This window comes from Podarcis bocagei, assembly GCF_964188305.1.
Source record: "Podarcis bocagei genome assembly, chromosome: 5".
Taxonomy (NCBI): Eukaryota; Metazoa; Chordata; class Lepidosauria; order Squamata; family Lacertidae; genus Podarcis; species Podarcis bocagei.
In genome coordinates this window covers 32207722-32221524 of record NC_138129.1, presented here as the reverse complement: position 1 = coordinate 32221524, position 13803 = coordinate 32207722, and the positions used below count along the sequence as shown (strand labels likewise).

The following is a 13803-nucleotide window of genomic DNA, read 5'->3' as shown; positions in this document are numbered from 1 at the left end:
GGTTCTTGGTAAAATTTTACACAAGCAACAATAGTGGTGCCTCTCCCCAAACACATTTTTTAAAAAATATATATTTTTATTAGAGATTTTCTTGGGTCTCCCCTAACACATGTTGAGATTGTTGGTGGACTCTTGATTTAACTGGAGAAAGCACCAGTCTTAGGAGTTATACTGAGGGTGGTTGTTTTTTTTTTTGCCCCCTTCCAATGTATCATTGAAGGGCAATGGTATGCAGAACAGTAGGTGTTAGCAATAGATATAAGACTCATTCTGGCATTGCTAGTACATGAAGTCATTAGCCTTCTGCATACAAGCATCCTTTATCAGTATTCAACTGCTACTCCATGTACCATTCCTTATGCCACCCACCATCCTAAAATAGTGTACATGTAAGCATACAGTCACCATTCAAAGGGAAATTACTAGTGGTATTGTACAGCTGCATCGGATGTTGTATACAAATATGAACTCAAGTCCTTGTTCCATAGCAGCTGCAAAAGAAAATACAGTTACTGGGATAAATTTATATCTAATTGTAGGCTGGTACTTTTATGGTTAATGAAGGCTGCAAGTGAACAGTATGCTTTACTGCAGAAATGGGAAACCTGTGGCAGCCAGATGTTGTTGGGCTACAACTTCCATCATCCCTAACTATTTGCCATGCTGACGGGTGTTGGGAGTTCAACAACGTCTGGAGGATCACAGGTTCTGCATCCCTGTTCTATTTGAAAGCTGAATATTCCCACTTTTCACTGAGAAGCAAGAATACATTTTGAACCAAGGTTAGCCCTTGTCCTAGACACCTCTACTCAAATTGATATTTAGCTGCGAGGGTTTCAAGTTCTTCGGCATCCATTCCAGTTTGCAATAACTGTTCATATAGGCCTCCAAAATGCAGATCCAGTCAATGTCTTATTTGCTCACCAAATACTTTGTTACCTTTTCCAAAACAAGTCTTCTTTGTCTGCTGTGTATGTTCCTCATTATTACCCCACGTCTGACTACTTGCATGTGTACAGTATTATACTTTTAAGATTCTTCCATTTCATAAAAACTGGGCAAAGGGCTACAAAAATATCACCTACTGAAATGCAAGGAGTTGCTTTCCTTTAATGGATTTGACCTGGTGGAAATTTTAATTTGATTAAATGGCACCTTGTAACAGATGCAGTTTTCCAGACTCTTCTTAGGCATCCGCATTTTGCCACCAGCAAGACTTGATATGATCAAGGGGAGGGGGTTGCACAACTGGGGTTGCACAGCTGAAAAAAAGCCCTCTTATTTCTGGCTACCTACATAATCTTTAATAGTTGCAGTCCTAGACTTCTCCCTGAATCCTTGGAGAACAGTTGCCAGTGTAGCTAGATGAACCAATACTCTGGCTTAGTAGAAGGCAGATTCCTATGTCCCTATCTTATTGCTCAGGCAACCTGTTTTAACTAATCGTTTGGCAGGGTTTTTTTGGGGTTTTTTGCTGTAGTCCTGGCTCTTTTTGAGGTTTGTCTGGCTTCTGGAGTTCTCTTTGCATGTTCAGGCTGAACTCTGCCCAGTAACAATTTCCTCCCCTCTTTTGTTGTGCATTGCAGCTGTCCGAACAGAGGTTTCTCCACCCACTTCCTCCCTAGAAATAAATACCTGGGTGCAATGCTTTGATGCCGAGGCTTCTAGAATGATGAGTTGAATTGCTCTGCCTATTAGTGTGGGGTTTTTTTTTTGTTTTTTTTACAGTACCAGACTCTGCTTTGATATAAGTATCATTTATAATAGTGTCTTTCAAAGGAAGGTAAGCATCATTACAGACAGTATGGCCTTTAATTATACTTGCCAATTGAAACCTGATCATGGTTCATGCAAGGCATTTTTGCTGAGAGAGGCTTTGTGCAATAGCAGTGATCCCCAGACAATGTAGGTTTCTTTTCAGAAGCAATCTTCTTTCTGAAGTGTTTTTCAACAATGGGCACCTCTCACACTGTGTGCTTGGACATACCGCCCCCTGGAATTCTCTGATCCAAATGTGCATTCTTTTCGATTTATGCCTCTGCCCAACCACACTAATCAGGATCCCCTGCTGTTGAATACAAGCTAGGAAGTGGTCATACGATTTTAAAGTTGACAGTTTCAGCTTTGGAGGCCAATATTTATCTTCAATGATGTGGAGCTAACCTCTTTTGAAAGTATTGTGTGTTCTGTAAATTCTTGCAACAGGACTGGCTCTCTGTTTCTGCTGTGCTTCCTGCCAATTGATCCCCAAACTCTGCCCTCCAGATGTTTTGGGACTACAAGTCCCATCATCCCTAGCTAACAGGACCAGTGGTGAGGGATGATGGGAATTGCAGTCCCAAAACATCTGGAGGGCAGAGTTTGGGGATGCCTGGCCTAGGGGCTGCTGCTGTACTGCTAGGGAGATTGAACATGCCCACAGAGCTGCTGATAATTCCTATTAGAACTCACTGCTTGGAGCCATAATCCAGGACCACTTAACTAGAAATCCAGTGCCCAGTGAACTAGAAGAAAGCTATAGGAAAGTGGCATTATTTTGCTGATTTATAGTGTTCTCCCCTGCTAGGGCGTGGAATTCAACACGTATCAGTCTGCTTTGCTGATCTTTCCTGCCAGGCCTTCCAAGTAGATGGTTGTCTACAGTAGCCTGATCTACCTTTTTAATGGTTTGTTGCCCTGAATAGTACTTGCTGAATGGCACTAATGGTTTTGCTGAATGGTATTAATGCCTTAACTAAATAAGTTATCCAGTGGTGATTAACAAGATGAAATATGCATGTGGAACTGGTTTGTGTGTGTGTGTGCCTTTAACTAGTTTGGGGTGCTGCTTTTAGGTACCGGTAGCTTTCTCATTCTTTTTCATATCTTAATTTAAAAGGAATGGGGTGAGGAAGATTGTTCTGTGATGGCAATTTGCTAGGATATTGCAGAGAACTCTGAATCCTCTGGTGCCCTTGGATATAATGCCTCATTTCATCATTGGATGTGACATGCTGGCCGGGAGGCAGGTTTTCAAAGCCATTGTTTGTGTACCCTCTTTGCTTGCTCAATAGGAAGGCTTCCTAATGGGTGCCATTCTGTGATTGGCTTTCCTGTGTGGATCATCATAAGCAGATAAACCACTGATCCATGAAGTGCAAGAGGGGAATTATCTACCTGCTCCCACTCTCCAAATTCAAATGGACAAACGCCTGAAGGTCTTCCAGGGGGTGTAGGGAATGTGGCCAGCCAGAAGTGGCCAAGAGAGCTCAGCCCTCTTGTAGGAGAGCTACTGCCAGTGAAACAGGAAGCAACAGATGGCTTGAACCCCAGGGTATGAGCAACATTCCCTGTTGCTACTAGCAATAGGCAAAGGGGCTGGGGAGAGCACAAGCAAGAGGGAGTTGATACCATCCCTTAGCTTACAATATAGACTATCCCATTCACCATCTGGTCTTATTTTGTGATACCAGTATGTGGAAGTGATTTTGGATTTTCATTTCCTTTTATCTACATGAGCCATCAAGTCTGATGCTCTGCCAGGCTGCAGGCTCTATAGGTCCAGGTCACTTGACTGGGTCTGTGCCATTTGGAGATGGTTCTAAATGGAGCATGATACAGAATAAACCCATTGCTGTGTTGTTGGATTGGGAGTAGAGTGGCAAGCCGGTACGTTGGTCAGCTGGAAGAAAATTGCTACTATATTGATATTAGCTTTCTAAATAGTTCTTGTTTTGTGCATTTTCCCATTCATAGACATACCTAGTGGTGTAATTGGGTGATAGGTTTTTTTGGGGGGAGGACGGATATTTCAGATCCTGATCCATAGATAAAAGTGCACCCCTTGAAGTCTTCTTTCTTTGGCAATCACCCATAGCCGAATAATATTGTCTTCCATGAAAACGGTGTTAACAGTGAGTCTGTGATTGTGGAGGCCATATAACACCGGTCCTGAAAGACCTACATTGGCTCCCAATACGTTTCTGAGCACAATTCAGAGTGTTGGTGCTGACCTTTAAGCCCTAAAGCCTTGGCCAGTATACTTGAAAGAGCGTCTCCACCCCCATTGTTCAGCCCGGACACTAAGGTCCAGCTCCGAGGGCCTTCTGGTGGTTCCCTCACTGCGAGATGTGAGGTTACAGGGAACCAGGCAGGGCCTTCTTGGTGATGGCGCCTGCGCTGTGGAATGCCCTCCCATCAGATGTCAAGGAAATAAACAACTACCTGACTTTTAGAAGACATCTGAAGGCAGCCCTGTTTAGGGAAGTTTTTAATGTTTGAAGTTTTATTCTGTTTTTAATCTGCTGGGAGCTGCCCAGAGTGGCTGGGGAAACCCAACCGGGTGGCCGGGGTATTAAAAAAAAATATTATTATTATTATTATTATTATTATTATTATTATTATTATTATTATTATTATTTTCTAAACCCAAGTACTGAAAATTCATAGGAATAGGTTTGATCTGCTGATAAGGTGTGTGGTTTAAGTTTGGGTCAACAAATACCCAATCAAAATTTAGTTTGGCTTGAGTAAGAGCTGTTCGACAGTGGAATTTGCTGCCAAGAAGTGTGGTGGAGTCTCCTTCTTTGGAGGTCTTTAAGCAGAGGCTTGACAGCCATATGTCAGGAGTGCTCTGATGGAGTTTCCTGCTTGGCAGGGGGTTGGACTCGATGGCCCTTGTGGTCTCTTCCAACTCTATGATTCTATGAGTAAACTACTTGGTTGGACCTCTAAATCAAGTCCCATTCATTTTTCTTAGTTGCAGTCCAGAGAAAACTGGAGCAAGTCAGGTTTCTTCATGTTGTGCCTTCTGAATGAAATGCTGTGTCTTCACAGCTTATTCATCATACATCTGTCCAATAGGAAGAAAGGAGTTTCCCCCCTATAGCTGAACAACATTGTTTTGGTTTAGGTGTTCCTCCCACCTACTGAGGAGAATCCTATCCCCACCCACAGTTTTCTCTTTATCTCTCTGTAAAGTATTTATAGAAATAAGTCCTTTCTCTCTCAAGTGCCCTCGCTCTAGGCTCTTTGTGTTCAGCGCGTTCCCCTCTGATACTGGAGTTTTCACAGTTATTCTTCCAGGCTGTCAGGTCTGTTTTATGTTTTAATGGTTGATCCTCATGAGGGAAGGTGGTGTGCTAGTTTTGCTGAACTGGTTGAAGTATGTCACTCCTGGGAGGCAGTAGGTTTAGTTGTGTATATGAAAAGGAGATGAATTATTGAACCAACTGATGGAGTTCAGAATTCATCCTTTAGTTTATAGGGACCATCTTCATAATTCAGCTCATGGCCCAGGATGAGGCCATGGTGAGGTGACTGATTGTCAACAATAGTCTCTGCAAGCCTCACTGAAATGAGCCAGAGCTTGAGAAAGAGCATTAATGCGCTCTTGTGCAGCTCCCATTCATTTCGAAGTGATTTCTATCCAAAATGAGGATTTTGTGGTGAAGTGTGACAGTGCTAAGTAGTGTGTGTGTGTGGGGGGGGGTCATTTGGTTATTTCACTTTATGCCCCAAACTGTCTCAAGCCTGCTTTGATAGTGCCATACTTGCATAAAGAAGAGTAAAATTCTTCAATAGCTTTGGTAAACCTTTCTTTTGGTGAAACTATGTATGTGTGTATTCTTACTGGGTACCAGCACTCCTTGTAGGGATCCTGGGAGCTCTCACTAAATATCCAGTTGCGTTCATGAGGCATTTATTGTGGAAAAGGGTAGAGTTGTGCAGGCTGGGGTAGTGTGACTTTTCAAAAATGTGACTTCTGAACCTACTCCTAAGGGAGCTTTGTTTACCTCTGCACCAACATGTGAAAGTAGTCTGGTCAATTTTTAATGAAATGGTGCTCTGAAAACCACTTAGGGAATTGATGGTGAAACCACAGAATAGAATCCTTCAAACCAGTACAGTAGTACTTTGGGTTAAGAACTTAATTCATTCTGGAGGTCTGTTCTTAACCTGAAACTGTTCTTAACCTGAGGTACCACTTTAGCTAATGGGGCCTCCCACTGCCACCGTGCCGCCACCGCACAATTTCTGTTCTCATCCTGAAGCAAAGTTCTTAACCTGAGGTGCTGTTTCTGGGTTAGCGGAGTCTGTAACCTGAAGCATCTGTAACCCGAGGTACCACTGTATTCTTTAGTAGGCAGTTGTTCACAGATAGGACAATATGAAAGAAAGCCATAAAAACATAGTCAGAAGTCCCTGACTAGTTTATGAATATGCAGATGTGGTACCTGCTCTGGGCTGGAGGTTTTCCCCACATGCCTTAAAATGTGTATATGCACACACACTGAGTTGCATTTGATTGACCCATTGCACTAGATGAAGCCCGTGTTGTCCCCAGATAATGAATACAACCCACTGTGAACAGGCCTCAGTTGAAAGTTATGTATTAAAATATTTGGCTATATTCTGCAGCCCCATTGTTGTTAGGGATCTGGGTACTAAGGCAATTGGATTTCCTGTCCCAGGCAGTCAGGAGAAAGGCTTTTAGCCAAGGAGGACTGTGTGCTCCTAGGGGACGTCAGGCTGCATATTGCTCACCAGTACCACTTCAGGACCCAGGAAGCAAAGTCAGATTGGGCAAGAGTCAGATAGAGCAAGAGGGTAGTTCTTGCTAATTGAAATTAAGCAAAGCAGACGCCACAGTCCAAAAGGCAAACAAGCATAGTGGTTAGCATCCTGGATGGGTCCAAGTAGCACCTATATACTGGAAGTCAGGCAAGGCAGGCTTGAGTGTTGCTACAACAACCAGTAAACCCAGACTGAACCAGAATTAAATCTCCCTCTCACCAGCTAGCCCCACTGCTGATGAGTGAAGCCTCTTACTTTTCAAGGGGTCCAACCAGTTTTAGGAGGTATTTAGGAGTGGCATGGGCAAGGCTGAGGTTTCCAAGCTGTAGTGCTTAGAGTCTGAGGAAGGTAATGGGACCTCTTCAGGCCACTGCCGTCATGGGCTCTTCTGGTGCTGGGACACCCGCCTGGGGAGGTAGGGATATTATAGGCTAATTCTGAGGGCAAATTAGGCTCCAAGGCCTATTTCCTTGCGGAGGAAGAGCCCTGGCCATGACTCTTGGCAAGCTAGGAATTCAGGCTCTTTTGCCTTTTCAAGCATGCTTGGTATCAGATGCAGCCTGGAGCCAGTCCACTTCTGGAAGAATAGATCCATTATTAGCTATACCAGATGCATCACTGCCCAGGACACTGCATGCTGGTAGTATTTTTGACTAAATCTGAACTGAAAGAACTTAGTGCACTAGAGCTGCTGAAGTATACTGAAGCTTTTATTTCATATTACTTTGACAGAAGTAAACCTACTTTTAGCTACTCACAGGCTGCTCAGTCTTTCACAGGGCTGTTCTGCTTCCCATTCCATTCCAGAACACTTGGAAAGGCTCCCATGAGGCCCTGGCATGCACCCACGTTCTCTGCCTCACTGACTTTGTTTATATAATTCTTTGGGTGGATCTTCTGGGTTTTCCAGGATCAGGGAAGTACAACTTTGTGGCAATTGGCTCTTACTCTGGAAACACAGTTACTGGAGAAATGTTTCTTATTCTGGTGCTTGATGTTTCTATACTCTTGAATTCCACTGCCACAATGCCACATCCCTCGTGGATGTGCTTCAGCATATTTCTGTGACCTAGAAAGGATATATTGGCTGAGTACAGTACTCCAAAGGGACATAGGAAACTGTCTCGTACTAAGCCAGGCCATTGGTACATTTAATTCAATACCGTCTTTGCTCACTGGCAGTTTCTATTCAGGATGAAGATGCTGGGGATTCAGCTTGTGACCTTTTGTATGCAAAGTTCTACCACTGAGCTATTGCCCATTGCTTGAGTTTATGTCAGTGGCATTCAAGTTGCTGTTTGGCATCTTTTGAATTCCCTTGGAGCTCTTAACCATACTTGTAAACACCACCTTCTTGGGGAAGTGACTATTTTCCCAAGCCCTTCTTTTTTTTCACTGCTTCAGGGTGCAGACTTCTGGAAATTTATTAACATAAGTTGTGGAGTTGATGCCTAGTCATCACAAATTTCTGTTTATGTGTTTGTAAATCTCCAGTTTGAGCACCACCATCAGAATAATGCAGGAGCAGGTGTGGCAAAAAAAAAAAAAAGTAATACAATCAAATAGAATAGGGATCAGCAACCTTTTAAGACCAGTGGGCACATTTTGAGGGAGTGCTGAGAGCGCCAGTCACAAAATGGCCGCTGTGGGGCTATGGCATAGCACAAAATGGCTGTTGGGGGACATGGCATAGCTGAAGATTAGAGAGTACAATCATTGCTAATTTCATCTCTCCCACCCACCCTGACAATCTTATGGGAAATCAGCTATGTCTTGATGGTCCTGACTGGAGGAAGAGCTGTCAAAGGCACAAGAATATTGGTTTCCCAAGTGCAAATCCTAAACCAATGCCTCTGCTGCCACCCTGTAACCACTTACCTAGGAGTAAGCCCCAATAAATGAAAAGAGGTTTACTTTTGAAGTAGGCACATATACCATTGTACTGAAGAGTTAACAGTTTCTCTGTGCTATCATTGACAATTATATAGCATGTCATGGGTCTTGATTTTAAAAAAAACAACAATTCTGTGTGTGATAAGCAGCTGTACAATATATTAAACCCAGTTCTTATTCTAAGATGAGTTCCAATAAAAATTCATGATCTTGAGCATTGCAGGTAAGATACTCAGGGGCAGACAGAGGAAGGAAATAACTTTGTGATCCATAAGGAAAAGTCTTTCCTCTCTACAGCACAATATATATTTTCTGATTTGTCATGTATTTTTTTTATCATGGCTGTTAATGACTTTTAGTAGCCATTTTGGAGCCAAGGTTTACAGTCTACTAGCTGGGACAGAGCAGTTGAGACTTGCTATTAATTAGAGGAACCAGGAGCTCCAGAAAGGACAGGAGCCCTTTTGACATTACTGTTGGTATAAAGTCAGAAGTAAGGATGCTGCTGCAAGTATAAGGACAATTTCTCAGGGAGACAGCTCTTGGGCCTTGTGACTGGTGCTTTGTAGCTTTCCTCTTGCTGTGCAGTCTTTTATCCTAGAGTTGCATGTTATGCACTCAGTGCCTTTGCTTCTAATCTCCTAGGGCTAATTAGTTGGATTGGCATTGCTTGGCTGCACTCTAGTTCTGGGTGGTCTTACATAGGGAGTTCCCCCCCAACCCCAACCCCCCATTTTGCCTGTAAATGGTGGCTTTTTAGCTGTTAATCTCACCCGTTGCTTGGTGCCTAAATGTTCTGAATTATGTAGTGCAGACACGTGGAGGAATTTTTCTTAGTGCTGCAGTGGAAACATTTTCTGACAGGTTCACAGTCCCATGTCAGGATTGCATTGGTTACTTCAGTGCAGGTAATTGTTTTAAAGCATTCACAAATCGCTTATTTACCCCCACCCCCACCCTTATAAATAGATGAAAAGGAAGTACCTCGGGTTACATACACTTCAGGTTACATACACTTCAGGTTAGAGACTCTGCTAACCCAGAAATAGTGCTTCAGGTTAAGAACTTTGCTTCAGGATGAGAACAGAAATTGTGCTCCGGCGGCGCGGCAGCAGCGGGAAGCCCCATTAGCTAAAGTGGTGCTTCAGATTAAGAACAGTTTCAGGTTAAGAACAGATCTCTGGAACAAATTAAGTACTTAACCTGAGGTACCACTGTAATAGTAAACCAGTAGAATACTATTCTAATAATAGTATAATAGTAATATACTGTTATATAGAAGTCCAGGGCAAAGCACTGTCCACATCCCTGGTAGTTTGGGTTGGAGGGAACTGCAGTTCATTCTCTTCTTATTAACTCTTTCTCTTGCCCCTTCACAATAGGGGTTTTTAAAATCGATTCTCCATTGAAACCTCCCAACCCACATTTTATCTATCTACTTACCATATTTATAATCAGGCCTTTGGCTAATTAAACCATATATGGCCTTCTAAACTGTGAGGGGTATTGTTTTTGTTTGTTAAGCTACTGGTTTTACCTGATAAGAAATAGCTTTGTAGAAGGACCCTGCTGTTCTGTTGGATCATACAGTAGTTTGTTTTAGGATTCTTAATATGGTTGGTTGGTTGGTTGGTTAATTAATTAATTAATTAATTAATTAATAAACCAAGCAAGCTGCCTGAGGACTTTTTATAGTAGACAAGCAGTGTAGAATATATAAACACACAGGTATTAACTGCCCTCCTCACTCCCTTGTCGTATTCTTTTCTGATGTTGTCACATGCAAGCTTTGTAACGCTTGCCCTGTCCATTCTTTGACCATTGTACTTTTCTTCCTTAGGATGAGATTGAGGAATTGAGGGCTGAGATGCTGGAGATGAGAGATGTCTACATGGAAGAAGATGTCTACCAGCTACAGGAGCTCCGGCAGCAACTGGACCAAGCCAGTAAGACCTGCCGCATCTTGCAATACCGTTTGCGAAAGGCAGAGCGGCGCAGCCTTCGTGTGGCACAGACTGGCCAGGTGGATGGAGAGCTCATACACGGCCTTGAACAAGATGTCAAGGTAAGCCTGCAGTTACAAGAGAGAAGACATTTGAATGGTCCTGGGATTTTTTAAAAAACCTGCTTTGTCCTGTTTCAGATTATTGGTCCATTGTGCTGTTTATTTTCGCTACTGGTATCTCTCCAAGGTCTTGGGCAGAGGCCTTTCCTGGCTCAGATACCAAAAATCCTTTAACTTGGAGGTATTAGGTATTGAAACTTTGCTCTTCTACATGCAAAGCATGTGTTCCGCCAGTGCTGGGGTACAGGCTCTATTTGGTGTGCATTTAAGTTATGTTTTGCAAAAATAACTGCTTAGAAATGACTTCCTCGAAAATGGAGCTGTTGCCATACTGACCTAGAGCAGAACTTGGAAGATTTGTGAAATGCTGCTGTTGGGCATTGTAGCAATTTCCCAGAGGAAACCACGAGGCTTGGATTCCTTTGCACAAACGTAGTCCACCTCTTACTAAGTCAATAAGGGCAAGATAATGGCAAGTAAAGACAAACAGAGATTGGAGTTGTAGTAGAGTAGACTCAATTCATCTACATTCCCTTTTGGATCTGAGTAAGAGGCAGCAGCAGATCAAGTCTTTTGTATTTTAACGCTTCCATAATTTTACTGGGCAAACATTGAAATTTCCATTGGGTGCAGAATTAAGTATCCTGAGAATCTCAGCTTTTGAAAGAAGCATATTTCTGGCCCTTGTGACTGTGAAAATAGGCATGAAAGTGTGGGCAATGCTAAGTAAAATCTCAGAAGCCAAGTAGGTGGGGGACAGAAAGGCCAGGGTTTCATTACCCGCCATGGCTCCATTCTCCTATGACCAACAGAAGCAGAATAGAATATGCAAAGTAAGCAAATATATGCATGTGATTGTTAATTTGCATAGATGTCATGGAATTGATCATTTTCTTGCAGAATTTGAATTACCTGTGGTTTGTTTATTTTTTGCTGTTTTTGATGGTCCTGCACATAGGCAATTTTGCGTAAGTTCTTTCTAGTTCAGGCCTTGGTGGTGAGAGTGAACTGCAGCTTGCTCTGCTTGAAATGATTCCTTTGAGGATTGGGGCCCCTTTAGCATTTAATTGCTGTCTAGTTTACTGTATAATGTTGAGTTGACCAATCCTGCAGAGAGCCAGGTTTAAGCTGGTGTTGCATTACACATAATGCAGGCTGAAATGGAGAGAAAACCCATCTTTTTGCCTTGGAGAACAGAGCTAGTGATGGGATGTATAGAATCCTGCACCTTTATCCCATACTTCCTCCATAGAGCTTAAGACCAAGCTAGATGTGACATTTGCTGTGTAATTGGTCTTTCTTGAACAAATAACCAGCACAGGGGCTCCTGAGCCAGATTGGGGCCATGGCATGGTGGGAGAGGGGATTCTCCCCCCCCCCCGTTTCCCTTTTATTCCTGCTGTTTTCCTGATTGGACTTGACTCCTATTTATCTGTACTGGGAGGAAAGCTCCCATCAGGATTCTGATCAGGACTGTGGGTTAACCCTGCTCCAATTCCTCGCGCTGTTATTACAATCTGGCTCATCACATATCGCATGCAACCTTTGTGTGCATTGTCATAGCTGCATATCCCTTGAAACCTGGGCTCCCCAAACAATGTGGCATATTTTTAGCAGCAGCTGGACTCCTTGCTGTACTTCTGCTTCTACTTCACTCCCTTTCCCATTGCACAGACACTAGGCTTCTTGTGATGGGCAGACCTGGGAAGGGTTAGTGATAAGGATATGCTTTCTTGTCAGCTCAGTTTACAGTCATGGGAACTAAGCAGCTGACCAGAGAGGCTGAGCCCCTTCCCTGAGCTGCCCAAGGGCCTTAGCTAGCTCTTGATGATTGCACAGGCCAGCTGGGTGGTGCATATGCTGCTTAGGCATGGCACTTTATTGGCATTGCACAGTAACACAATCTGCTGGAGGAATGCCTCCTTTCTTGCTGCCTTCAAGGCCTGTTCCATTGCTGTGGCCCTTTGAACAAAGCTGCATTGCCTAATGGCATAGGCCAGGGTGAGGAACCTCAGGTCTGGGGCCCAAATACAGTCCTTAAGCTTCTCTATCTGTTCCTTGAGCCTCTCCCTACATCATACTCCCCCTCCCCCAGCCATATCATTCACTGGATGCACTTCATATTCTCCTTGAGTGTTTTTTTCCTGATGTGTCCTTGAACTCTGATAATGCCTCTCCCCTGCCTGGATGGAGGATAGAGAGAGGTTTGTGAATGTGTGTAGAAACTAGCCTACTGTGTACATTTACATCTGTTGCTCCTCCCACTTTTGCCTCTGGCTCCACCTACCACTGTCACAAGGCCCCTGGAACATTGATCCAAAGGGATGTGACTCTTGGGTTGCATTTGATAGTGAGCGGAAGCACAAGCAGCTGGGGTACCAAAGGGCAGGATGAGGGAGTCTGTAAAATGTTTAGGCATGTCGACGGCGACTGGCATGGTGTGGATGAGAGAAGAAAATACTGGGAAGGTTGTGCTCTTTGTGGAGGGGGGGCATTTCCCCCATGATTAACAAAAGCAGAAATGTTAGCTCCAGAGCTCCAACCCTTTGGACATTCTCCAGGGGCGACTTGGATGAACATCCTAAGCAAATAGCACTGGCTAGCCTTATAACTGTCTAAGCAGTAGAATTCGATTCTTTGCAAATACTTTGTTCTCCCCCTTTACAATTAAAAATGAATCTGCAAGTTCACCTGCAGAGTTAGTTGTGCCACTGGCCCTTCCACGGGGCCTCTGTGTGAGTTCCCCTGTTGTGGTGCATAGACTTGAAAACAGGAGGCATTTAGCTGGTACAATTATCATCCCCCTGCTTATTCTGGTCACATATTCTGTGGTCTTTTATCCTCTGGGCTCACAGTGAGTCAAGGAAGGCAGTATGCTGTGTGAGAAGTTGGCCATCTCATGGCCCTACAGAGCTGGCAATTTGAGAAGCAACCCTTGTGCTGTCAGTCCACATGGGCAAACCTTTCAACTGGGCAGAAGTCCCAGACTCTGTGCATGGTCCCCCTTTCTAGTAGACTGGGGGGGGGGGAGAGAAAATAGTAATAAAATGTAGAGGTGGGTTTTTTTACTTGCATAGAGACATGGCAGGCAAAGTATGCAGCTCTCTCTGTGCAATCAACTGTTGAGCAATTTTAATTAACAAAATAGGTGTTTTCGAACCTACCCATCTGAGGAGAGAAGGGCAATCAATGCCCGGCACTGCTGGCCATTTCCCTGCGGGGGCAGCCTTTGCTTGTAACTCTTTCTGTAGCAGCACCTGCGCTTGTATTTGGTCATGACTCAGTGAGAG

General features: G+C 43.7%; 1 protein-coding gene across 4 annotated transcripts in view; it reads left to right on the top strand.

The window, feature by feature from the left end:
* The window catches only part of MTCL2 (microtubule crosslinking factor 2), an 81927-nt gene that overhangs the window by 15842 nt on the left and 52282 nt on the right, over positions 1-13803 (top strand). For all 4 annotated transcript variants that reach the window (XM_081195966.1, XM_081195967.1, XM_081195968.1 and 1 more), the window contains exon 2: positions 10289-10513. In XM_081195966.1, the coding sequence (XP_081052092.1) occupies positions 10289-10513 (225 nt within the window). The remainder of the gene's footprint in view (positions 1-10288; positions 10514-13803) is intronic.